General features: G+C 52.3%; 1 protein-coding gene across 1 annotated transcript; it reads left to right on the top strand.

Moving 5' to 3' along the window:
* LOC138390035 (complement C3-like) lies at nt 1-25,725 on the top strand. The gene is made up of 41 exons (XM_069478850.1): nt 1-132; nt 259-466; nt 966-1,140; nt 1,362-1,432; nt 1,561-1,649; nt 1,729-1,811; nt 2,062-2,149; nt 2,968-3,070; nt 3,184-3,304; nt 3,572-3,687; nt 4,326-4,466; nt 4,553-4,762; nt 4,989-5,198; nt 5,484-5,645; nt 5,912-6,041; nt 8,519-8,596; nt 9,856-10,053; nt 10,233-10,344; nt 10,646-10,731; nt 10,833-10,972; nt 11,368-11,574; nt 12,438-12,489; nt 12,628-12,714; nt 12,879-13,082; nt 14,174-14,249; nt 14,545-14,713; nt 15,624-15,719; nt 15,877-16,030; nt 17,117-17,289; nt 17,474-17,632; nt 18,884-18,943; nt 20,300-20,390; nt 21,788-21,833; nt 22,804-22,891; nt 23,187-23,273; nt 23,514-23,619; nt 24,063-24,152; nt 24,565-24,651; nt 24,738-24,827; nt 24,931-25,066; nt 25,501-25,725. The coding sequence occupies exons 1-41, from the start codon at nt 62-64 to the stop codon at nt 25,631-25,633; spliced, it is 4,983 nt and encodes a 1,660-aa protein (XP_069334951.1). The 5' UTR covers nt 1-61; the 3' UTR covers nt 25,634-25,725.
* The last annotated feature ends 1,036 nt before the right edge of the window (nt 25,726-26,761 follow it).

The raw sequence follows: 26,761 nt of genomic DNA, 5'->3' as shown, positions 1-26,761 counted from the left end.
CAGGGCAGGCAAGGGGACAGACATCTGCAGCCCGTGGCTCCAAAGCACCCTCCCACCCGCCATGGACGTGAGCTGGCCCCTGGGGCTGCTTCTGCTTCTCCTGCGGAACCCCCTGACCCACGCTGACCCTCTGTGAGTCTAGGGGACTCGGCCGGCTTCCTGCACGTCTGACGTCTGCACGATTCCCTTTTTGTGACCCCATCTGCTCTGTGTCACTTTCCTGAGTCCCTCCCTGCCCCTGTGTTTGTCTACTGGCAGGTACATCCTGGTGACCCCCCGAGTCCTGAGGGTCGGCAGCCCCGAGAACATCCACATCCAGGCCCACTCGGACTCTGGGCAGCCCCTCTCGGGGGCCCTTGAAGTGAACCTCACGGTGTGGGACTTCCCCATGAGGAAGACACTGGTGGCTCGGAGTCGTCTTGTTCTCTCGCCGGGAAACGACTTTATGGACCAGACACCTGTGACGGTGGGTGACAGGCCAGGGTGGGTGACAGGCCAGGGTGGGTGACAGGCCAGGGTGGGTGGCCAGCCACTGAGGAAGGGTCAGCAATAGAGAGCGGCAGACTCTGAGGGGCCTTCCCACAAGGGACACTGTTTCCAGGGAGTAGAATCAGGGCCTGCATGTACTTACTCTTCCTCTCATGTCCTGTCCATTTAGAAGTCAAAGTCCCCCAAGCCTGGGCCTCAGAAACCCGCTGCTAGCCCATATGATGTCTCTGTGCGAACTATAAAAGGTGCCCTCTGCTGGTAGCCTGGGAAGCTGAGCATGGACTGGGTTCCATCCTTCCTTGGCTGGGTGCCCTTGTGCAGTGAGCAACCTGCACAGCTGCACATGGTGACCTTGTTCCCAAAGGCAGAGCCAGAAGGCCCTCACTCAGTTGCTCCTCCCAAGATCTGGCCCAAGGATTTGTCCCCAGGGTGGGAGACATCAGCTGAGCCTAAGGAGGGTGGGCTTCTCTCCCCAGGTTCCTGAGAGCCTGATAAAGCCCCCACAACTGGGGCAACAGTATATCGTCATCCGGGTAGCATGGGCACCCACTTCGGATCCCTCGTACATGGAGAAGATGGTGCTGGTGGCTCCCCACGCTGGCTACATCTTCATCCAGACCGACAAGCCCATCTACACCCCTGAGCACTTGGGTACAGCCCCCAGGCACTTGGCCTGGGGCAGGCGTTGACTCTCACCCCTAGACTCCTCCCATGTTCAATATGTTCCCATCCCTTAAAATCTTCCCCATCTCCCAAGATCTCCCTCTGCCCCAGATCTTAAAGGCCACCACCTCCCTCTCCAAACTCTCTCCCTTCCTTCCTCTATCCAATATTCAGTCCTCCCTCAGTCCCCATCTCAATCTTCCCCCCAGTTCAGTACCGGGTGTTCACTGTGAACCACAAGATGGATCCTGTGACAAGGACCTTCACTCTGGACATCAAGGTGGCTCTGCCAATGCAGGAGGGTGGACCCCAGACTCCAGGGGTATATGCTGTGCTGAAGGCCTCGGCGCATGGACTGCCAGGGCCCCTCCCAGAGGGCAGTCACCAGCCCCACCCCTGTCCCCACAGAACCCGGAGGGTGTCACCGTGATCAGCCAGTTTCTGCTGGCCAAGGAGGGCTTCTTCACCAACTCCTTCGACCTCCCAGAGCTCGTCAGGTGCCCTCTGGGAGCCCGCGGGAGGGCGCGGGAGGCTGTCGCGCTCTGTCGCCAGCTCTCCTAACTTTCTGTGCCTCAGTTTTGGGACATGGAGCATTGAAGCCAGTTACCCAAGTGCCCCCAAACAGAGGTTCAAGGCCACCTTCGACGTGAAGGAGTATGGTGAGATGCCAGTGGGCCAAAAGAGCAAGATGGGACTCGAGAGGAACAGGGATGGGGGTAGAAGCGGGGAGGCAGGGGGCTGATGGCGCAACTGCTGTGTCCCAGGGCCTGGGCTAGGTAGATGCTGGTCGACAAGACCACATGTTCCAGCCCTTGGGGGTTGCCAGAGTCACCGGGGAAGGAGCAGGGCAGGGAGGGGACAAGAGGCACAATGCAATGCTGAGGGTGCCTGTTGTTTTTGTCCCCCCAGTCCTGCCATCTTTTGAGGTCCAGCTGATTCCCAACAAGACTTTCTTCTACCTCAACGACAAGGCTCTGGGCGTTGACATCCAAGCCCGGTGAGCTCCCTTATCCCCAGCCTTGCCGGAGGCCCGGGGCACAAAGAAACTGAATAGGCAGAGAGAAGTGGGCCACCTCCATAGCGCTTAGGGTAGCAGAGACACTCTTCTGCCACCCAGGAGACATTCTAGCCCACCTGCATTGTCCCATAAGGTCACACAGACCACACCCTGCCACCTGCGAGGTCATAGGCCGTCTTTCAAGTCTGTGAGATTGTACAGGCTACCTTGTCTACCTAGTGAAGCTGTACCTTGTCTCATCTCATCTGCCACTTCACTGGCCACCTCTGAAAGTCCACGAGGTGGTACTGGTCTCCTTTGCCATCATGAGGATGCAGCTCTGTGAGATGGCAAATGCCACATTTGCTGTCTTACGACCTTTACAGACCCTCTCTGCAGCTCCGTAACGTCATATAGGCTGTGCTGACCACCTGAGGTTGCACGGGCCATGTCTGCCACTTCTGGACGTTATACAGATCATTCCCACTGCTCTAACCTGCTATACAGGTCACCCAATCTTCCTGGTGAGGCTGTGCAGGCCACCTCTGCCACCTCATGGGTTGTCCAGACTTCTACATGGCTCCACAAGGCTGTAAGGCTACCTCTACCATCTTGTAAGATGACACAGACCACATCTGCAACCCATCAAGGCTTTATGGGACATATTTGTCACTTCTCAGGGTTGCGTGGGGCAGCCATGAAGTTGTTTAAGTTCCCAAAGGCCACCTCTGCCCTTCCCAAAGTTGCACAGCTGTCTCTGCAGCCACATGAGGTGTGTGGGTGCTTCAGAGCCAGCAGAACGGCCCTCCGTCCCCTAGGTATATATTCAACAAGCCAGTGGATGGACATGCTCTGGCCATCTTCGGGGTGAAGTTGGATTCCCGCCGGATCCCTATCCAAAGCTCCCTACAGAGGGTGGAGGTGACTGAATCCTGGCCCCTCCTCTACCTCCCCTACACTCCACCCTGTATCATTTCCCAAAAAGCCATATCCTCTTCTTTTTTTTTTTTTTTTTTTTTTTGCACTAAGAACAGGTCTCTGCAGGCCTGGGCCACATCTCCCTCCAGAAGGACACACTGATGGCTGCATTCCAAGGCCCACAAGAGGACTTCATCGGAGCCTCAATATTTGTCAATGTCACCGTGTTCTCCTCAGGTGCCACCCTCACCCAGGCCCATGGCTGAAGCCAGGACATGGTGTTATTTCCCAGCCCAGACATTCTGCCCATGTGACCTCAGGCTATCTCTTAGCCTCAGTTTCCTCATCAGAGAAATGGGAAAACACCAGAAGGGCTGGAAGAAGCTGGAATGATGTTATTGCCTTTCCCTACCTTCCCCAAGACAAGGCTCCCATACCAATCCCACCACCCACCCAGGAAATTGACCCCCATTGGCAGACTCTATGGTCCCCCTGTCTCTTCAGGGGGTGAAATGGTCCAGACCGAGACTTCAGGGGTGAAGATTGTCCAGAGCCCATACAACATCAAGTTCATCAGGACACCCCAGTATTTCAAGCCAGGAATGCCTTTCCACTTTCAGGTCAGAGTCTGGGCTCACTCCACCCAGGGACTCAGGGCTCCCTCCCCAAACAGACCACCCAGGAGACAAAAACCAACACTGAACTCACTTGCACCCAACTCATCTGAAAGTTGAGCTCATCATGTTCCCCAGACTAATTCAAAGGTCCCCTCAAGTCTTAACCCAGGTCCTCCCCAAAGCACAGTGATGGATTCAGAATTTCTCTATGGGGGGGCTTAGAGGCCACAGTCAGGTGGTGCTTGAGGGTTTATCTTGAGGCTACATTTGCACAGCAAGCATGCTGTTTTTACGTACATTAATTTGGATGGGCATTAGGAAAGCTAGAGCTATCCTTTGGCTCCAGTCCTACTCCAAGTTTCCTACAAGCTCTCCATGTCTCCGCTACCCTCTCCACTCCCAGTCTTCCCACTCCCAGTCAGCACACCAACTCCCAGGGTGGCCACATATGGTTGTACACTGCAAAACCCTAGGGGGTGCCATTTATAAAATCTCCAATATGAATGGTGCCCTAGTGTTGTCCAATGCACCACTCATACAGTTGTACAAGGCAGTCTTATCCAGATCATGTTCCCAGTTCTACCTCTCATGCCAGGCCACCTCCAGGCCTGTCATTCATCTCACCTCAGATTCTACCCCAGGTCTCCGTCTCAAATCCTGATGGGTCCCCAGCCTCCAGAGTCCTCGTCCGCTGCCAAAACCACAAAGTGTACACCTCAACCAATGGGGTGGCCACTCTGACTATCAACACAGATGGAGATCTGCACCAACTCCCCATCCTGGTACCAACCTGATGGGGCAAGTATGGTGGGGTTAGGGCTATGTGAGCTGGAAGGATTGAGGTTTACTTGCCCATGACCCTCCCTAGGTGGAAACTGAGGAGTCTCTCCGGCCAGAGGAACAGGCTTCAGCCAGGATGACAGCTTGGCCTTACTCAACTCAGAATGGGTCAGGGAACTTCCTGCACATCGAGGTAAAGACACTGGGCACAGAGGTTGGCAGCAGCATCCAACTGAGCCTCAACACAAGGCATCAAGACCCTGCAGCAAAGGACCAGATCACTCACTTCACCATCCTGGTGAGGAAATAGGACCAGGGCCTGAGTCAAGAAATTCTTTCCCTGAACAATCTTGGATTGCTGGGTTGGAGGAACTATGAAAAAAGGCATGAATATAGGAACAATCTGGGGTGGGCTCAGACCAAGAGGCTGAAACAAAGACATTATGGGCCACACTGTTGTCTGAGACAGCTTCAGGAAAGGGCTGACCCTACTCTTCTCATCTTTGTCCTTCCTTGTCTCCAAGGTCTTGAGTAAGGGCCAGATTGTGAGTGCCAAACATCAATTACAAAGCCTGGGGAGTGTCTACACGTCAGCTATTATTGATGTGACTTCAGAAATGCTGCCCTCCTTCCGCATTCTGGCCTTTTATTTACTGCCTAGGGGAGTGAGCCAGGACCCTGAGCTGGTGGCTGATTCCATATGGATTGATGTGAATGACAGATGCATGGGGACGGTGAGCCAAACTCCTTGTAGTTGTGGTCCACCATCATAAAGCTCCAGAAAGGGTCTGTACAAATTCAGGGGTTCCCAGTCTGGGGGGCAAGGGAAAGGAAAAGGAGAATATGTGGCCTTAAGAGCTCAACACAGGGCATGAAGAGGATGCAAGTAAATAAATGTGTGGAGTTGGGCTTGGCCTAGTGGAGTTCCCAGATGTTCCCAGTAGGGAGCCTAAACCTGAAAGTGGACTTGGGTGGCCTATGATTTCCTTTTCCTGATATCTCTCTTTTTCTTGGCTTAGCTGAAGGTTGGCTTAAAGAATGATGGATTGTTCCAGTCTTTAGAGCCTCAAAGTTTAGTGGATCTGAAGGTGACAGGTGATGCAGAGGCCACAGTGGGGCTAGTGGCTGTGGACAAGGCTGTCTATGTCTTGAGCAGCAAACACAAACTCACTCAGAAGAAGGTGAGAGCATGCGGGCTTTGGGCCAAGAGGTTGACTGGAGATTCTAGCTGGAATCTCAGCTTTTTCAGCTATAAAATGGGCAACAACAATGGTTGTGAGAATTCAGGGAGATGGTGCACAGCATAGCAACTAAACGGTGGTAAGATCCAATAAATGGGAAATGATGTGAGAATCATTATTTGAGCCTGCAATTCCAGAACACCTTTGCTCCTTCCCTGGAGGGGGTCAGATATGTCCCAATTTCAGGCTCCTCTCCTGACCTCCAGGTCTGGGATGTAGTAGAGGAACATGACATTGGCTGCACAGCAGGCAGTGGAAAAGACAGACTTGCTGTGTTCAAGGATGCTGGATTGGACCTGAAAATCAGCACAGGGACGGACACTCTGGCAAGCTCAGGTACAGGCAGGGGGGCAGGAGAAGGGCAGGAATAGGGGCAGTGATGCTTAGTGGGGTTTGGTGCTAAACAGACATGGGCTAAAATCCAGACCCTGCCACTTACCATGGGCCAGTCACTTTTCCTGATTTTCAATTTCTTCATTCATAAAATAGGGATAACAATAAAAATACTACTGTGTGTTGGTTAAGACATAGGTTTTGGCTGGGGCACAGTGGCTGATGACTGTAACCTCAGCACTTTGGGAGGCCAAGGCAGGAGGTTCACTTGAGGCCAGGAGCTCAAGACCAGCCTGGGGCCGGGCGCGGTGGCTCACGCCTGTAATCCTAGCACTCTGGGAGGCCGAGGCGGGTGGATTGCTCAAGGTCAGGAGTTCGAGACCAGCCTGAGCAAGAGCGAGACCCCGTCTCTACTAAAAATAGAAAGACATTATATGGACAACTAAAAATCTATATAGAAAAAATTAGCCGGGCATAGTGGCGCATGCCTGTAGTCCCAGCTACTCGGGAGGCTGAGGCAGTAGGATCGCTTAAGCCGAGGAGTCTGAAGTTGCTGTGAGCTAAGCTGACGCCACGGCACTCACTCTAGCCTGGGCAACAAAGTGAGACTCTGTCTCAACAACAACAACAAAAAAGACCAGCCTGGGCAACATAGCAAGACCCCCATCTCGACAAAAAAAAATGTTTCCAAGGCATGGTGGCACACACCTGTAGTCCCAGCTACTCCTGAGGCTGAGGTGGGAGGATCACTTGAGCTCAGGATTTCGAGACTGCAGTGAGCTAGGATCATCATGCCACTGTACTCCAGCCTGGGTGACACAGCAAGACCCTGTCTCAAAAAAAAAAAAAAAAAAAAAAAAAAAAAAGACATAGATTTGACCATGTGTATCAGAGATACAAATTAACTGTAGCTGTAGCTTAAACAATGTAGAAGTTTATTTCTCACTTAAAAACAGTCCAGAGGTCATCCTCGGAGAACTCAGGCTCCTTCCAGCTTGTTGCAATGCCATATTACAAGATAGCACTTCACCTTGACTCATGCCAGGCAGCAAGATGAAAGGAAGGACACTTCTTTCTCTTTTTTGAGACAGAGTCTCACTCTGTCACCTGGGCTGGAGTGCTGTGGCAGGATCATAGCTCACTGAAACCTCAAGCTCCTGGGCTCAAGGGATCCCCCCACCTCAGCCTCCCAAGTAGCTAAGACTAGAGCACGTGCCACCACTCCTAGCATTTTTTTAAATTTTTGTAGAGATAGGGGTCTCAATATGTTGCTCAGGCCAGTCTTGAACGCCTGGCCTCAAGAAATCCTCCCAATTTGGCCTCCCAAGTTGCTGGGATTATAGGCATGAGCCACCATGCCTGGCTTTCTTTCTTTTTTTTTTTTAATTAATATAAACATTAGTTTAATATACTAGTTTAGACAGATTGGGCAAATTACAGATAATTACATCAGACAAAAATAAAAACTAACACATCCCTCTTTAATGACATTTAGCTTATGTTTCTGCATATTTTATACTAGTCATTTAATTACTTGCAAAATCAACTATATTTGTGAATGGGGAAAAAAGTTAAGCAATCTTAGCATCATGACTTGTTTTGACTTCACAGGCACTGACCGTATTTTCTTAACATAGCCACCAACATTCAGCCCCTTCTGGAATTAATTGGGGGGCATAAGGCCAAGTGAGCAATCTGTCACCTCTCATGGAGTGACATGAAAATTTGAATTTGTAACCCATTCCCATATGAATCAAAAAGTCTTTAATATTAGAATAGCAGACTTTTCTGTTTAAAGGGTAGTTTTAAAAACAGTGTCAAATATATCCCAATTTCTCCAGTCATGTGCCAAAGATTCAAACCCTCCATGTTCAAAAAAGGAAGTCAGTTTAACAACTCTTTGATAATTAAAGGATGCAAAACCAAGTATTGTCAACGCTCAGCAGTGAAGCACAGCTCCTCTTCTTTCCCCAAAGAGTCATTCAGAATCATTAACGAATTCAAGCTGTCAGCTCTACAATTCGAGTTGCCCTCCAAAAAAGCAGAGCCCACTTCTTTCACATCTTATGGGCCAGAACTCAGTCACATGGCCCCACCTAAGTGCAAGGGAGGCTGGGAATTGTAGTCTTTATTCTGAGTGATATAAAAGATGGAGGTTTCATTGCCACTGATGAGGAGGGAGAATGTCAGCGACAAATTGTAATGTTAGCAACAGTTTCTATTACTACACACTGGACCCTGTGTTAAGTACTTTTATATGCATGTCGTCATTGATAAAATTGATTACACCCATTTTACATAGCTGGGGAAATTAATCCCCAGAGAGGTTAAGTGACTTGTTGAAGATCGCCCAGCTTTTAAGTGGGATGAAATGAAGTGATGAATATAAAGCACTGGGCAGTCAACACCCAGTAAATATCATCAACGATGTTGACAATAATCTTGACTATTGACCTCTCATTATTACCTCTGGACCCCAGACTGGAAGTGCCCCCAGGACCCTCCTCCCAGCCGCCGTCGCCGCTCTCTGAAGAGGCTGGAGACAAAGACGAATGCAGGTCAGAGCTAAAGTTCTACATACCCCTCCTGGCTGCCCAACCTACTGTCTCCATCAGGGCTTAGAACAGGAAACCCAAACCACTCTAGGTATTTCAAGCAGGGAGGGATTTAATAACGGGAGTTCTGTGTTCACAAACTCATAAGAAGGATTATAGGCCGGGCGCGGTGGCTCACACCTGTAATCCTAGCTCTCTGGGAGGCCGAGGTGGGCGGATCGTTTGAGCTCAGGAGTTCGAGACCAGCCTGAGCAAGAGCGAGACCCCATCTCTACTAAAAATAGAAAGAAATTATATGGACAGCTAAAAATATAGAAAAAAAAAATTAGCCGGGCATGGTGGCACATGCCTGTAGTCCCAGCTACTCGGGAGGCTGAGACATGAGGATTGCTGGAGCCCAGGAGTTTGAGGTTGCTGTGAGCTAGGCTGACGCCACGGCACTCACTCTAGCCTGGGCAACAGAGTGAGACTCTGTCTCAAAAAAAAAAAAAAAAAAGAAGGATTATAGGAGTGGAACCTGGAAGGCTGTTTACTGGGACTCAAGATCACCCGTCTTCAGTTGTTGTAATCCATAAAAGCTCAGGAAACTACTGCCAAAATATCTCACGAGGCTAGGTTGATAACGAAACACAGAATTGTGCCCATTACAAAAACATGCGTAGACTGGAGCCCACCCATCAGCTACCACTGCTGCAGGGGAAAAAATGGTTTCTGCTTCTCTTTTACCTTCCACATCTTACACAAGAGCATCTCAGTGGTTGCAGCTAAACCCATCCAGAAGCCTAGCTGCAAGGGAGTCTGGGAAATATCATTTTCAGATATCTAGCTTCTGCGGTACAAGATGTAATATAGGCAAAAGCAGAAATGGTGCTGAGTGCCAATGGGCAATTCTAACAAACCTGTCATCCCCAAGGCCAGGATATGGACCAGAATAAGCAGCTCTGAGCCTGGAGTCAGAGGAGGATGGGAGGCAGCACTGGGTGGTACTAGCAGCATGGATTTTGAGTCCCAGCTCTTGGGACTAAAGCTCTTGGGACTTGGGAGCTGTGTGACTCTGGGAAAGTGAATTCACCTCTCTGTAGCTCAGCTTCCTCATTGGAACTCACCATGTGCATTCAATGTGAGGCTTCAGGGAGAAGATACAGGCAAAGTGCTGGGCACAGCACCTTGAGGCAAGGTGTGCATGTCATCAAGGTGGATGGGTCCTTGCTTCTCAGGTCCTGTCTAACCCTTCCTCTCTCCCTCTGACTCTGGCCCCGCAGTGAACAAGTTCAAGACAGGGCTGGAGCGAAAGTGCTGTGAGGCTGGGCTCCGGGAAAGCCCAGCGGGGCTGTCGTGTGAAGAGAGGTCCCGGCATGTTCGCTATGGTCCAGCCTGTGTGGCTGCTTTCCTGGACTGCTGCCATCTGTCTGAGACCCTGACCCGGGAGGCTCGGGAGGATCAGCTGATTCTGGGGACAAGTGAGGGCTACAGCAGGAGACAGAGGGCGGGGGTCTTCACTGAGGGGCATGGAGTGCCATGAGATGGGTTAAGGGGTGATATGGGACATGGGGGGATGGAAAGGAGGACCCCACTGAGGAGTCTGGAGGGCCACAGGAGAGACATAAAGGACACCCCACCCCATATCCACTCCCTGTAGTGGATGAAGATGAAGACTTTGATGACCTCTTCCTTGATGACATGCCTGTCCGGACCTTGTTCCCCGAGAGTTGGCTCTGGAGGAAGGTTACTCTGCCGCAAAGCAAATCGGGGTAGGAGCACAGCCCCCATGCCAGAATCGGGCCCCCAGCTCTGCCAGTCATCAGCAGATGCTGGTCATGAACAGTGACCCCAGCAGTGACATTGAACCTCAAGATAGCCCCAAGATAGGAAACCCCCTGCTGGAGATAAAGATCTCAGTGGGTCCCCTAAAATGATAATCCTCCAGGGATGATGTCACTAATGGGTGACCCTATGACCCCCAACAGTGATCACAGCCCCCAGAGGGTGACCCCCAGCCTAGCGGCTCTGTCCTGGCGGCACACGCTCAGTGAGTGTCGTCTCCTCCCGCAGCATCTCGCACTCCTCCATCTCTGTGAACGTGCCAGATTCCATCACCACGTGGCAGTTCGTGGCGGTCAGCCTCAAGACCGGACAAGGTGACCCCCAGAGCCCAGCGGTGAGGGAATGGGAGGATGGCGACCCTACCCAGCCCCCTGCTTGGCCTCTGCGTAAACCCAATGCCTTCTTCCGGCCACAGGTCTCTGTGTCTCGGATCCCTTTGAGCTGACAGTGATGAAATCATTCTTTGTGGACCTTAAGTTGCCCCCCTCCGTGGTCAGGAATGAGCAGGTCCAGATCCAAGCGGTGCTGTACAATTTCAGGGACCGCCAGGTCAAGGTGAAGCCCCAAGCCCTCCCCTCCCCACCCAAATGCCCGCCAGCTTTGTTGTATGAAAAGGAATGGAGTATGTGCGTTATTCCCGTGGGTCAGTAGCGTGGTGGCCCTTTTGGAAAGCTTCTAAGGTATTTTGTTATTTAAACCTCACAATAACCCCATCAGATGGGGACTGCCATTGTTCTTGGTTCAGAGGCACAGAGAGGTGCTTACCTGAGGCCACACAGTATGTAAGTGGCGGAGGAGGCTCTGGCCCAGGCAGGGTCTGTTGTCTCCATCACTAGGTTGTGCTGTCACCTACTCAGGCATCTCAGGGCAGGGGCAGGGAAGTGACTGTGACCCTAGAGTCCTAGAACCCCCCCTGCATCAGGACGCTTTCCCTGCTAACCCCACGCTAGGTCCGAGTGGAGTTCCCCTACAAGGAGCCTCTGTGCAGTGCATCGAAGCCGGGAGCCCCATCCCGCCAGGTGGTGGTCGTGCCCCCAACTTCCTCCAAGATGGTGCCCTTTGTGCTTCTGCCTCTGGAAATAGGCAAAGTGGATGTGGAGGTCAAGGCTGTGGGCTACGGGGTCCAGGACCATGTGAAGAAGACCCTCTTGGTCCAGGTAATGGGCACCCCCAACCTCTAGATGCTGATGCAGACAGTGGGACTTCCCCTGGGTCCCAGGCTGTGTCACCACAGGGTCACCATCATGGCAGGGGGGGCCCAGGATCCACAAACAGGCCTCCCAGATGGCAGTGAGGTGCCAGAGAATGGGTTTGAAAGTTCAGTGAGTGGACTGACTTGGGGGGAGTCACAAAGCCCCCACTTTGAAGCTTTGGAGTCAAGCTTGGGTTTAAATCCTATCTCTGCTGTGTGACCTCCAGAAACTTACTTAACTTCTCTGTTCTGAGCCTCCTTTTCCTCATTTGCAAGATGAAGATAATTATACCCATCAATAATCAGAGAGCTGGGAAAATTACCTACAACCAGTGTGTGACTCATCAAAAATACCTTATCTACTGGACAAACACATGTTCAGGACTTAAGATATAAGTGCTTTAAGAATATTAACTTAGCCTGACACAGTGGCTCACACCTGTAGTCCCAGTTATGTGGGAGGCTGAGGCAGGAGGATGGCTTGAGCCCAGGAGTTCGAGTCCAGCCTGGGCAACATAGCAAGACCCCATCTCTCAAAAAAAAAAAAGAATATTAATTCATTGGGCCCTCAGAACAACTATATGAGTTAGGGACTATTATTATCTCCCTTTTACAGATGAGAAAACTGAGGCACACAGAGGTTAAGTAATTTTCCCAAGGACACACAGCTAGGAAGCAGAAGAGCTGGGATTTGAACCCAGATATTTGGGCTCCAGACTCCATGCTCTTAACAACTAAGCAATGCTTCCTCTTACTGTCATTATGATTGTCATTATTGTTATTGGTGGTGGTGGTGTTTTTAACTTGTATCTTCATCTCATCCCTCAGGCAGGGGGTCAGATACAGCTAATGTCTCACAGCATCCTCCTGGACCCCCAAGGTTTGTGGGATCCCGGGACCATGCTAGGGAGGAGGATGGGGCTGAAATGAGGGGTAGTCCAAGCCCCTCCCAGGCTCTGTGCACCCTGACCTCCCCAGCTGCAGAGCTGCCTTGTCACGGAAGTCTGTGCCTGCTCAGGTCAGACCCAGGTGGAGCTGGTGCCAAGACAGGACTTTCTGAACAAGGTGCCCAACACGCCAGCAGAAGTGTTTATCAGCGTCCAAGGTGCTGGGGGTGGGGGATGGGGAAGTGGGGAGTGCCAGAGCTGGGTCCTCCAGGGTCTGCTGGGCACAAGGGCAGGGGGGCTGGGGGTGGTCGTGTGGGGTGATCAGGAAGCTGTGGTGGCTCAGGACATATCCCAAGTGTGACCCAACTCACCCATCTGGCAGGTGACATCCTGGGTGAGACGGTCGTGGGTAGCCTGTTACCCAGAGAAACACAGCGGCTGCTGAGGGTCCCCACTGGCTGTCCCGAGCAGACGCTGAGCTCCCTGGTGTCGGTGATCATCCTGACCCAGTATCTGGATAGCACTGGCCAGTGGGGCAAGGTCGGGGTGGAGCACAGGGAACAGGTGATGAAGAATATTGTCAGTGGTGAGAGCGGGGACCCTCCTGGGGCTCTCCGGGAGGGTGGCTGGGCACCCCTAGACTTGGGGGAGGTCCTCATGGGATGCACCTAGACAATAACACCCAAAGTCTGACTCCTCCCCTAGACCACAAGTTCCCCCAGGTGACCCCAAAACTGTGACCCACCCCAAGCTTGCTCCTTTACCCTGGCTCCTCCCCCAGGCTACAGTCTGACAACAGACTCCCTGGTTTCCCCCAAGCAGAAACCGCCAGGTGATATTAAACCCAGACGATGTCCCAGGTCACACCCTCTGAGGGACACCCGCAGCTAATACTTAAGCAGCAAACCCCAGAATAATCCCAGAGGGTGGCCTCCTGGTTACACCTAAATGATGACACCTCCCCAGGTTACAACCAACCCCCCCCCAGGTAACAACCAGAGATGGACGCCTCCTAGTTACCCCCAGACAGCCACAGACACCCCCCACGTTAATCTGAACACTGAGCCCTCTCCCAGGTTACACTCAGACTCCAAACTTCCCATCCAGGTCCTCTCAAACAATAACGCCCCAGGTAACATCCAGACATTGTCACCCCCAATGCTACACCCAAACAGGGAACCATTAGGTAATACCCAGGTGGAAACAGTCAGAATATACCTAAGAGGTACCTGTCCAACGTAATACCCAGAAGTAACCTCCCCTGGGGAAACAAAGACCCCAGGTTTGCATCCAAGAAACAACCCTCAAGAAAAATCTCATGTAGGGCCCCTCAGGTTGCTCCTTTTCCCAGGTTACACCTGGACAACACCTTTCCCGATCCCTTCAAGCAGAGACTCCCAGGCATGCCCTTCCCCTGCGTCCCCAAGGTGGTAGTTTCTTGGATTACCCCCAGACAGATACAAACATCTGGGTCCCCAAAGTCATACCTGGGCCATGATCCTCCTTAATACCCCTGGACAGTGGGTCTCCTCCTCCAGGTTACCTCCAGGTGTGACACATCCCTGAGTCACCCCCAGATCCCGTCCCCCCCCCACATTGTTCCTGATAACTGAGCCTCCCTGCACAGACCACGCCCAAACACAGACTCTCCCTACAAGCCCTGCTCTGTTTCCTCAGGCTACATCCGGATGCTGACGCACCGCAGCGCAGACGGCACCTACCACACCTCCAAGGGGAGCCCAGGAAGCACCTGGTGAGGGTAACCCTGTATCTCTTGCCACCACCACCCCAGAAGCCCGAGGGCCCAGCGTGGGGTTCAAGGGCCCAAGAGCATCACACCGCAGGGTTGTGGGGTCTTGGGGTGTTGAACACATATTTGATGGCATTCCAGCCTGGCAGCCCTGGGGAGTGGTGAATCAGGAATGGGGTCAGCCTGGAGCAGTGTGACACATGGTGTGGACTCCCCCAGAGTGTAGACGCCCCCACCCCTGAGGCCCCTTGGCGGCCAATCCCAGCCATCACTCTCTCTCTCTCCCCCACCCCGACAGGCTCACGAGCTATGTGTTCCGGGTCTTCTCTCTGGCCTACTCTACAATGACAATCAGCCTGCTCGACCTGGCGTCTGTCTGCGCCAGTGCCAACTGGATCATCACCCAGACGCAGGCGGAGGACGGGCACTTCTTGGAGAAGGGCCCTGTGGTCATGACATCCATGCAGGTGCCCGCTGCCCCCTGCCTGGGCCATTCAAACAAAACCCAGGGCTCTGCATGCCAAGAGGGAACAGGACACTGCTGGGTGTAGTGGAGAGGTATTAGTAACCTGTTGCTGCTGTAACAAAGTGGCACAATGGGGGGCGGGGCTTAAAACAGCAGACACGTATTCTCCCAGAGTCCTGGAGGCTAGAAGTCCAAAATCAAGGCGTTGGCAGGGTCATGCTCCCTCCAAAGGCTCTATGGAAAAGTAACTTTTTATTTATTTATTTAACCTCTTCCTAACTTCTAGTGGTTGTCAGCAATCCTTGCCACTCCTTTGCTCACAGCTGTCAATCACTTCAATCTCTGCCTCCATCTCCCCATGGCCTTTTTCCCTCTGGGCATCTTCACATGACCTTCTTATAAGGACATGAGTCATTGGATTTAGGGCCCAGTGTGACCTCTCCTTAACTTAACTAATTACATCTGCAAAAGACCTCATTTCCAAAAAAGGTTACATTCTGAGGTTCTGGGTGAACATGAATTTGGGGGAACACTATTCAACTCAAGACAGGAAGTGGGGGTGAAAGCTGGGTGGGTAATGATGAGTTTGGAGCCTGAGTTGGCCATTTACTAGCAATGAGGACACTTCACCTTTCTGACCCTCAGTTTTCTCATCAGTAAAATGGGGCTACTGCCAGGATGCTCTGAGACGGTGCAGACAGCTTAGCCTCTGGGGCTGCTAGCTTTTACTAGTAGGGCAGACCTCACAGAGGCAAATCCCCAACTCACTCCTTCTCTCTCTCCTCATCCCACCTCCAGCATCACCTAGCCCAGGGCTGTGCACCTGGGACATTCTCAAGGTCAGGCAAGAATGCTGGGCAAGGCATCCCCAAGATGCAGGAGGCATCACGGGTATGTCTCTGCATCCACAGGGCGGCTACCAAGGCTCCGAGGCGGACATATCCCTCACAGCTCTTGTCCTGATCGCCCTACACGAGGGAAAGGAGCTGTGCAGCCAGAGAGTACCGGTAGGACCCCAGAGAGAGGAGGAGGGTCTGCAGGGCGCTCTAGCCCCTGCACCCAGGAGCCTCCCCCACTCTCGTGTCCCTCTAGATTTCTCTCCTCTAACTCCCAGGACTTTTTCTCTGATCACTTCTCTATGGCCTCCTCTCTCCTACCCTCTAGAAATTGGTTGCTAGCATCGAGCAAGCCCGTGGGTTCCTGGAGAGAAAACTCCCTGACATTCAGACAACCTTTGCCATAGCCATAGTCTCCTACGCACTGGCCCTCGCCAACAGCCCTCGAGCCAATGACCGCCTGGACAGCTTTGCCAGCCTCGGTGGGTGTGGGGCACTTCTTAACCAACTGTGTGTTAACTACACTCACGGGGTGGGGGAAGGGGCATGAACTCAAGTGCAACAATGTGTGACTCATCATTTAGTGTTTACTGAGCACTTACTGTGTGCCAACGCTTGAGCTCAGACCCTGAGAGACCAAGGTGAGCAAGGCTGACAGGGTCCCTGCTTTCAAGGGTGTCACCATCTCTGGGGGAGGCAGACAGAACACAAACAGATCAATGTATAATTGCAAACTGAGGACCGACACAATGGTTCACGCCTGTAATCCCGGCACTTTGGGAGGCTGAGGTGGGAGGATTGCTTGAGCCCAGGAGTTTGAGAGCAGCCTGGGCAACATAGCAAGACTCTGTCTCTACAAAAAAAATTTAAAAATTACCTGGGCGTGGTGACACACACCTGAAAGTCCCACTATTTGGGAGGCTGAGGTGGGAGGATCACTTGAGCCCAGGAGTTCAAGGTTGCAGTGAGCTATGATTGTGCCACTCACTGCACTCCAGCATGGGGGACAGAGTGACACCCTGTCTCTAAACATTAAAAAATGCAAATTGAGATAAACACTGAGATGATAATAGAGTGGGAGGTAGAGTGGGAGAGATGGCAAGAGGAGGGAAGTATAGATTGGAGGGGTGGGATGACAGCTCAAAAAAGCACACCACGGACATTCCCAGCACAGGGAACAGCACGTGCAAACACCCTGTCGTGGGAAAGAGCTCCTGGCATGATCAAGGATGGGAAGGAGGTCATAAAATGTGGGTTATTAAGAGGGGTCCTATCTCATCCCCAAGGGTCCATATCCCATCTTCTCTACTCACCGAATCAAAGGAAGTGGGGTGAGGAACACTTGCTTGCAGTGGGACTGGAGGGACCTGGAGGAGCTTTTCTGAGCCTCAGTTTCCCCATCTCTAAATAGTTAGAGTCCCGTCTCACAGGTTGGTTCTGAAAATGATCACACGTTCCCTCAACAAAGGGCTTAAACGGTAGATGAGAAAGACTGGGCCACAAGGAGAAGGTAGGTCGAGGTGGGTGGGCCCAGCTCTGGGTGACCAGGCGGGCATCACTCTTTCTAGACAAAAGCCACTGGCGGGTGAAGGAGTGGGAACTGCGCTCGCTGTATACCATTGAGGCGACGGCCTATGCGCTGATGCAGAAGCTGACGCTGGGTCGGTACAATGAGACGCAAGCCATCGCCAAGTGGCTCCTGGAGAAGCGGGAGCTGGGAGGAGGCTTCTTGTCCACCCAGGTGACACCCCCCTGCCCCCTGCCCCAGGAGAAGGGTGCTGGCGGCGCTAGCCGAGGTGCTGACGTGCCCCGCCCAACCGGAAGGAGCTGTCCGTGGTGCTGACGCGCCTCCCGGGTGGCTCCTGGGGCTCTGTCCGTGGTGCTGATCCCCACCCCTCTACACTCTGCCACATCCCAACACCCAGACCACAGTGGTGGCCATCGAAGCCCTGACCCACTTCCGTAAAGCTGTCCCCTTCGAGGGCGACCAGGATCTCCGCGTCCAGATCAGTGTCCCCAAGAGAGCCTTGAACGTGGAGTGGCTAATTGACCACAACAATGCCTACCTGCAGCGGTCGGCAAAGGTACAGCACTGAGAGGGAGACAGGAGTCCACGCAGAGGTGGCATTGGGTAGCACAGGGGAAGAGAAAAATACTTGTAAAGGAAAAAATTATTTGGGCGTGGGGAGAAAGATAACCTCCATGAATTTAGTCCATGAGGTGGACGTCATTTAAGCTTCAGTCATTTGGCACATCTTTAGTGAGCACTTACTGTGTACCAGATACTGTCCTAGGTACCAGGAATACAGCCAAAGGTAAGACAGAAAAAAAATCCTGCCCCTATAGAATTTTATATTTTTGTAGGGGAGATAGACTATAAAGAGATGTGAATAAGTAGAATATCTAGTATGTTAACGGGTGACAAGTGGTATAGAAAAAATTAAGTAGGAAGCGGGCTGCAAGGAATGAGGGACATCATCTCACTTATACCATATTAATATCCATAATTGGAATATAATTATGAAATATATAAAATATGGCACCCTCTAATGTTTGTTAGCTGGCTGCCAGGCACCATACTTACGTATATGAAACTATCTATTCCTCACAATGGTGCTATTATTGACTTTGATTTCTAGATGGGGAACTGGAGAGACCTAGAAGAAAAATAACTAGCCTAAGGTCACACATATGTTTAATAAAGATCCCTGGAGGAATAGGAGTCGTTGAGATGAAGAAAACAGAGGTAGGGGAAGAATGGTCAGGATATAGGTAACAGTGTAGACTGGAGACCCTGAGCCAGGCACAGGAATAGTTCATAGGGACAACACAAGAGACAGTAAGTAGCCTGTCAGGGAGCAGCAATGGGGGCTGGGGAAGCCATGGCAAGAATTCAGGACTTGATGCTTTAGGCAATAGGGTTTTAGCAAGGGTGATGTGATGGAGGTGAATTTTTTAAAATTTTGCTCTAGATGATGTGAGAAGAGTGTAATGAGGCAAACAAGACTAGATGCAGAGGTGCCAGTGACAAGGGTCTTGTGGGGGCTCCCTGCGTGGGGAACTTGGGAGATGCTGCAAAGCAGACAGATTCCAGAGAGACGCATAGGAGGACACAGCCTGAGTTCGCAGTCCTCGTTGACCTGTGACAGTGTAGACATCACAAATGCTCTATAAAGAAGGAAAAGTAAAACCATCTGCATGGGGAGTCATGGATGATGAATCACTAGATCCCAAGTTGGGGAAATATCAAGACCCCAGTACCTGTGTGTGCTTTCCTCCTGACTCACACTTTGCTGCTTCCTCCAACCCTACATCCTTCTCTCTCTTCTCTCCAGTTCTTTGCCAACGATGATCTAGAGATCAAAGCCAGCGGCAGTGGTAAAGGAACCATCTCGGTAGGTCTGGTATCCGACTACCTTAGCCCATTCAGCTGCTATAACAAAATGCCATGAACTGGGTGGCCTAAACAATAGAAATTTATTCCTAAGAGTTCTGGAGACTGGGAAGTCCAAGATCACATTAGTGATTAGGTTTCAACATATGGATTTGCAGGGGACACAAACATTCAGACCACAGCACCCACTCTAGAGACCCTTAGCTGGGGGGTAGGAGCAAGTCCTAGACCTCAAGACATGATCAAAATTAGCAATAATTTTAGCTATAATTTGGAGCACTACTATTTACTGGGAACAAACTAATGACACCTCAAAACCACCTTGGGAAGTGGGTAAGGGTATGGACTTCATTCAACAGGAGGGGAAATGGAGGCTCAAAATGCTTTTCAGTTGTTCTAAATTAAGAGTCAGGGAAAGTAGAGGCCAGAGGTCACTGGACCCCTCTGCTTCTCCCATGCTGAGTCCCTTGGGGGGTGTCTTCTTCCTTGATTCTCCAAGGGAAGAGTCTCCCTCTAGGATACCTCCCAAGGCTCAGAGGATGACTTCACCCTTCCCCCAAACTCTGAGCAAGTGGCTCTATTATATCTTCCAGCCCTATGCCCTATGGTCCAGGAAGGCAGCCCTTTTGCTCACCAGAAGGTGGCCTCCTATCCTGTTTCAGGCAATGGAGTAACCATTGAATCTGTGACTTTGTTGTGTGATCTTGGGCAAATCACATTCTTCCTTAAGCCTCAGTGAAATTTTTTTCTTTTTGAGATGGGGTCTTGCTCTGTTGCCCAGGCTGGAGTGCAGTGGCACAAAGATACCTCACTGCAGTCTTGAACTCCTGGGCTCAAGCGATCCTCCCATCTCAGCCTGCCAAGTAGCTGTGACTAGAGGTGTGCACCACCATATTTGGCTAATTTTTAAATTTTTTTGTAGAGATGGGATCTTGCTATTTTGCCCAGGCTGGTCTCAAACTCCTGGCCTCAAGCAATCCTCCCGCCTGAGCCTCCCCAAATGCTGGGATTATGGGCATGAGCCATGATGCCTGGCCCTCAGTGAAATTTATATTCAAATGAGTTAAAATTAAAGAAAATTCAAAATTCAGTTTCTCAACTGAACCAACCACATGTGGCTAGTGGCTGCCATATTGAACAACGCAGATAGAAACCATTCGCATTGCTGCAGGAATTTCTATGACACAGAGCTGGTCTAGACTCCAGAGACTTCTGGCCACTGCACCTATGAATTGAAGGAGGCGGATCTTGCAGTGAAATCCCCACATGGCCAGAGACCTGGGCAGTCAAACACTGGGGTGTGAAGGAAGGCGAGTGGGTGGGAATGGACTGTGACACCACCCTCCTGCCCTGGCAGATCCTGACCATGTACCACAGGGCCCCAGAGTCCTGGGAGGACACCTGCAACATGTACCACCTGAATGTGACTCTTCAAAGTACCCCAGAAGGTAAAACTGGACCCAGGGATACCCAATCCTTCTTCTCTACTATTTTATTTTGACTGTCGTTCATTAAGCACATGTATTGCTTGATCTAATCATTCAACAAGAAATTAGCCATATCATTTCTTGGTCCTGGAAATACAGGCATGAAAAGGAAAGTATTCCTTCTTCTCCTGGGAGCTACATTCTAGTGGGAGGACATAAATAATAATAATACACAAATTACAATATATTATATTCATACTATTATTTATTTATAACCCAATAAATAAATCTATACTATAAACCAATAAATAAACAGCATAATAGCAGGTGACGGTAAGTACCGTACAAAATAAAGTAGGAAAAGGGAATACAGGCTTGAGAGAGACCCAGGGAAAGCTCTCTGGGGAGGTGGCATTTGAGCTGAGACGAGAAAGAAGGGACAGAATGAGCCATGAAAAATCTGAGGGAGGCCAGGTGCAATAGCTCACTCCTGTAATCCTAGCACTCTGGGAGTGCTTGAGATCAGGAGTTCAAGACCAGCCTGAGCAAGAGCAAGACCCCCGTCTCTATAAAAAATAGAAAAATTAGCTGGGTGTGGTGGTGCATGCCTGTAGTCTCAGCTACCCTATGTCCAAAAAAAATAGAAAAAGAAGAATCTGAGGGAAGAGCATTCCAGGCAGGTGGAACAGCAGGTGCAAATGCCCTGAGGCAGGAATGAGCTCACTGTGTTTGACAAAACAGCGAGGAGGCCAGTGTGGGCAAGGGGTAGAGTTTTAGGAGAAAGAGTTGGAGAGGCGATGGGAGGAAGGCAGTGTAGGGACCTGCTGGCCGCAGTAAGGACTTTGGCTTTTGCTCTGCATGAGGTGGGAGCCATAGCGGGTTCTGAGCCGAGGAGGGACATGACCCAGCACAGGTCTACAAGAGAGGATGGTGGGGCTGGACCAGATTGGGGGCTGTGGAAATTTTCAGAAATGATGGGATTCTACAATTCCCAGCCTGGGGCACCAAGAAGAAGGAGAGAGGACCCTCCTATTCGGAGCCCACTGTTCGAGTGTAGGAAATAAACCTCACTAGTTCCAGGAATTTTAGGGACTGCAAATAACCAAGCCTTTCGTTTGGGTGCTCTTCCTTCATCACCATCATCATCATTATCATAACTGACAGTTACAATGCACTGATCAGGCACTATGTTGAGCACTTTACTTATATTAATTCATTTAATATTCACCAAAACCCTGTCAGGTTGGGATTACTCTGATCCCCATTGACAGATCAGGGAACTGAAGCACAGAGAGGTTAAGCAACTGGCCCAAAGTCACACAGCAGAGCCAGGATTTGAAGCCAGGAAGCTGGCTCCCAGAGCTGTGCCCTAACTCACCGTGCTACCCAGCTTCTAAACTGCTGTGTTCTCTCTGCAGAAAATAGAAAAGGAGAGGAGACCTTTCAGCTCCACATGGAAACAAGGTCAGGGCACCAGGATCTTGGACGGGGTGGGAGGAGGGTCCTGTTCGCTGGTACCCAGATTCCTTAGCGCCCTTCCTGTGTGCTGAGTGGAGGGTGGGAACCAGCCGAGCTTGCCTGTGCATGCCTGTCCTCCTTTCTGACTCCCATCCTGCCATGTCCGCATGTCCCCAAATGACATGCTCTACTTCGCCAACATGCTGTATGACTCAGATGCTCCAAGCTGGCTCCAAACCCCACAACTCCCTTCATCTTCTCCAGACACCCCAGCCCCCACCCCTGTCCCACCATCTCTCTTGCCCAGGTTTGCTCCAAATACGAACATGTATTAAGCACCTATTGTGTGCCAGGCTCTGTTCTAGGAGCTGGGGGGGGGGGGCACCCAGCTATGAGCAAGACAACCCCTCCCTGCCCTGGCGAAGCTCACAGCCTATCAGGGGAGACAGACAGTAACCAAATAATCCCCCAGAACCAATAGAAAATGGCATGTCTGATTTAAAATGGCCAAGGGGAGGTCCACAGAGTCACAGGCAGCAAATCAGAGAATGATCCAGTGTGGGGGTCAGTGAAGGCTTCGCAGAAGGAGTGATGTGTCAGCTGAGATCCAAACAATGAAAGGGTGTTTCAGGATGAAGAGAGAGAAGTGAGGATTCCAGGCTGAGAGAACAGCAGCATGTGCAAAGGTCCAGTGGCAGGAGAGGAAATGAGGCTAAGAGTGATCAAATGGAGGCTGGCTTGGGAGAAGGTGATGTGCAAGGCTGTAAAGCGTAGGACAAGGCATTTGGTAATTTAAACAAGGAAGCGACATCAGATTTCTGCTTGCTAAAGCTCTGTGTTGTTGGGGCAGACGGAGGTGGGGGGACCCAGGAGGAGGCTAGTGCATTAGTCCAGGCAAGAGATGATGGTGGTGGGGAGCATGAGGGCAGAGGCAGGAGGACAGTGGGAAGAGAGACTGGGGCTGTGAAATCCCCAGGTTCCAGGGCAACCGAGAGGCCACAATGACCATCATGGAGGTCTCCCTGCTCACCGGCTTCTACCCCAACCAGGATGACCTCAAACAGGTAATGCAGACCCTACCTGCCCACTACTGAGCAACATCCCACAACTCCACGTGGGCGCAGGGCAGCGTCTACTCAGGTTAAGGACCCTGGGCTGATGCCCCATTCTGGGTGACTCCCTCTATGGTCTCAGCCAAATCTTTTCCCTGCCTGGGCCTCAGTTTCCCCAATAGTGGGACTGATTGGACGAAGGCTGGGAGCTCTGGGAGTTACTCCACACTGACTGAAGTTCCTGGGGCTGGGGTGGGGGGACCTCGGAATCTCTGTGCCAACCCCCCGTCACGGCCCTCTGCCCCAGCTCACGAGCGACGTGGAGATGTACGCCTTCCAGTATGAGACCAAGACAAGCTCCAGTGACAGCACAGTTGTCCTCTACCTAGAGAAGGTGAGAAAGGCTCGGTGGGTAGCCCAGAGAGTGGAGAACCTGGTCAGTCCCTTGGGCAGTCTTTGCAAAGAGCCAAGCCCCCTGAGGCCAGCTCCTCTGGCTGGGATGCCTGTAGTCAAGGCCACATGGTCAGTGGTCACGGCTAATGCCAATGGCCAAGGCCTTGTGGTCAGTGCCATGAGGTCATTGCCCCATGGGCAGTGGCCCTGGCCAGCTCAGACAAGACTCCGCGCCCTCCAGCTCTCCCATAAGGAAGACACGGTGCTGGGCTTCCGCGTCCACAGGATGCTGCAAGCGGAGTTCCTACAGGCCGCCCAGGTCACCGTCTATGACTACTACGAGCCTTGTGAGCAGGGGGCTGGGGTGAAGAGGTATCCCGGGAGGGGGAGGGGACGAGGCCTGCAGAGGACAGGGGCCAGGAGCCAGGGAATGAGGGACGGGGCGTGGCCAAGAGGGGCCTGGGCAAGGGTGGCCATAAGGGACGTGGCCTTCTGGGGTGACCTAAGTGGGTGGGGCCAGGAACAAGCTGGGGCAAAACCAAAAGGCAGTTGGGCGTGGCCTGCCAGGATTGGGGTGGGGCAAGAGGGGTGGGGCCTCCGCTGGGGCGGGGCCTGCCGAGGGAGGTGGCTGGGCAGGACCAGAGGGGGCGGGGCCAGGGGGGGGGGAGACTATTGGGGGTGGGGCCAGGGCCTGCAGGGGGCGGGGACTGAAGGGGCGGGGCCAGGCAGGTACCAAAACCCCAACAAACACTGGCCCAAGCCAACCTCGGGCATTGCCCCGCCCTCACAGCACGGAGGTGCAGCGCTTTCTACAACCTGCCCACAGAGCAATCTTCCCTGCGAAAGATCTGCCACAAAGACGTCTGCAGATGTGCAGAGGGTGAGATGTGGCCCCGAGGCTTAACCCCATGCCGGAGGGCTGGGGCTGCCTGGCTGGGGGTCCAGGAGCCCGTAACGCCTTCCCTTCCTCCTGGCTGCCATCTGGGCTGAGCTTAGACAGAGAGACAGAAAGGGAGACACAGAGAGACAACACTGGCATTGGCAAAGATCAAGTGAGGTGGATTCACAGACACCGAGAGAAACATAAAAGAGACTAAGATGGGAGAAATAGACACGAAAACGACCAAAAAGAGAGACAGAGAGGCAGAGAGTCCTACAGATCAGAAAGGCGGCCAGACCCACAGGCCCGAGGGTCGGGGGCCTGGGGACAGATGGGAAGGTGGGTGGGGGGCAGACAGGAGGAAGGCCCCTCCCCCAGTGCAGCCAGAGCAGCGACCTGCCCGACCCTCCAGAACAGTGCCTGTCCCCGAGGAAAGGCAGCAGCCGGCTGAGGCAGGAGGATCTCCAGGCAGCGGCCTGTGAGGCTGGCGTGGACTTCGGTGAGTGTGTGACTTGCAAGGGGCAGGCTGGGCCCACCTCCAGGCCAGACACCAACACGATTCCCCCTGTCCTCACTCTTGCCCAGTGTACAAGGTCAGGCTGGACTCTGTGGAGGTCTCCGCCTCCAACCCCTACATCTACTACAACATGCAACTCCAAGTCATCATCAAGAGTGGTATGTCAGAGGTGACAGGGAAGGGGGCCTGGGGCCCTCCCTGGGGGCCCCAGTGTGGAGGAGGGCCACACCTATGCACTGTCACATACTGGGTTTCCTCCAGGAACGGACCTCGCCGTGCCCCTCACCACGAAGAAATTTGTCTCCCACGCCACCTGCCATGACTCCCTGGGCTTGCAAGAACAGGAATCATACCTCATCATGGGCCAGACATCAGACCTGTGGAGAGTCAAATCTGAGTATGTGAGGGGCTCCTACTGCCCTGGGGACTCTGGCTTGGGCCTCCTTCCTTACCCTAGCCCAGCCCCAATTCCACAATTTCTGCTGGACCTATATCATCAGGAGGTCTGGGAATTCAGGGCCGCCCTGAATGGAGGTTCAGGTTCTGCACTACACAAGTCCAGGGACTACCATTCACACCCAGATGATGTGGGTATTCATTACTTCAGTTTTCCAACAGAGGGCAGTAAGGAGTCAGGGGAAGGGGAGCGTTTTCTAATTCCCAGGGGTATGAGCTGGAAGACCAGAGAGAGCCCTATGGAGTGGATGGACACTACAGGCTAAGGCTCTGGAAGACAATCAAGCCAGACAGAGGGGCAAAGCAAGGAGGTCCCAAAGCAGCCCCCAGGGGCACCAGGCTCTCCTCAGCCTTCTTGCTGTCTCCTGCCCACAGTTACACCTATGTCCTGGGCAAGGAGACGTTCCTCATGCGTTGGCCATCAGACAGAGACGTGAGCAAGAAGGAATTGCTGGACCAGCTGGAGGAGTTTTCTGAATACATGCACACCCATGGCTGCGAGTCCTGAGACTCCGAGGCCTCTGCTGCTCTCAGGGAGGTGTCTCCAAGCAGGTCTGGGCCACTTGGCTTAACCCCAAATAAAGAGGACAAAATATCATACCCAAATTCTGGACATTTATTCCTGCTCCAACTTTCAGCAGGGGCTCTGCACAACCCGCCCCAACATGGCTCGGACACTCCCCTCTCACTCTCCCCCTTCCTTCTTTGTGTCTTCCCAACGCCCAAGTTGATTCCCAGCTCAGGGCCTTTGCCCTCCCCGTCCCCCTCCCTTGTACACCTCTCCCCAAGATGGCTTGAAACCCTTCCCTTGTTTGGGCTCTGTTTAAATGTCACCTCTTCAGGACAGGCACGGTGGCTCATGCCTGTAATCCCAGCAATCTGGGAGGCCAAGGTGGGAGGACCACTTGAGGCCAGGAGTTTGAGGCCAGCCTGGGCAACATAGCAAGACCCCATCTCTTCAAAATATAAAAGAAAAGATTAGCCGGATGTGGTGGTGCGCGCCTGTTTGTTAGTCCCAGCTACTCAGAAGGCTGAGGCAGGAGGATCACTTGAGCCCAGGAGTTCCAGGCTGTGATCTCACCACTGCACTCCAGCCTAGGTAACAGAACAAGACTGTCTCTTCAAAATAAATAAATAAATAAATGTCACCTCTTCAAAGAGGTGACAAAATAGACCCCCTCCTGTCCCTCTTTCTCCCCTCACCCTGCTTTACCCTCTTAATATCACTGACAAGTACCTTGTATATGATGTTTATTGGTGTGAACGTTAAATGGGTGTTTCCCCTGCCCCCACAATGTCAGCTCTTTAAAGAGTGGGACCGTGTCAGTCTTGCTCACTGCAGCATTCCCAGTTTCTACGGCAGGGGCTGGGACTCAGTATGTGCTCAAGAAATGATTATTGAATGTATGAATGAATTGATGAATGAATTTGGCGCCCACTCTGCACTTGGCCCTGATGAATCACACTTGCCCTGCACCTTCGAGGAAGCTCTGACGGGGACACCCAGACAGCTGGGAAACCGAGAAGAGACACAGGGAGGATGAATGAGTTTCATCAACGTGGGCTGGGGTGGGAGTGGGGACCTGCTAAGCTAAGACAGCAGCCCATGTGGATCCAGATACCCTCAAGGAGCGCC

This window comes from Eulemur rufifrons, chromosome 2, assembly GCF_041146395.1.
Source record: "Eulemur rufifrons isolate Redbay chromosome 2, OSU_ERuf_1, whole genome shotgun sequence".
Classification (NCBI taxonomy): domain Eukaryota; kingdom Metazoa; phylum Chordata; class Mammalia; order Primates; family Lemuridae; genus Eulemur; species Eulemur rufifrons.
The sequence above is the reverse complement of the archived record's forward strand: the minus strand, read 5'-3'. Positions and strand labels throughout refer to the sequence as shown.

Bases quoted from the DNA above. Each gene is read 5' to 3' on its own strand.
- LOC138390035 (XM_069478850.1), top strand. From the start codon at position 62: ATGGACGTGAGCTGGCCCCTGGGGCTGCTTCTGCTTCTCCTGCGGAAC. The intron at 10,732-10,832 runs GTGACCCCCAGA...TTCCGGCCACAG, and splicing joins CAGCCTCAAGACCGGACAAG to GTCTCTGTGTCTCGGATCCC. The intron at 12,490-12,627 runs GTTTGTGGGATC...GTGCCTGCTCAG, and splicing joins CATCCTCCTGGACCCCCAAG to GTCAGACCCAGGTGGAGCTG.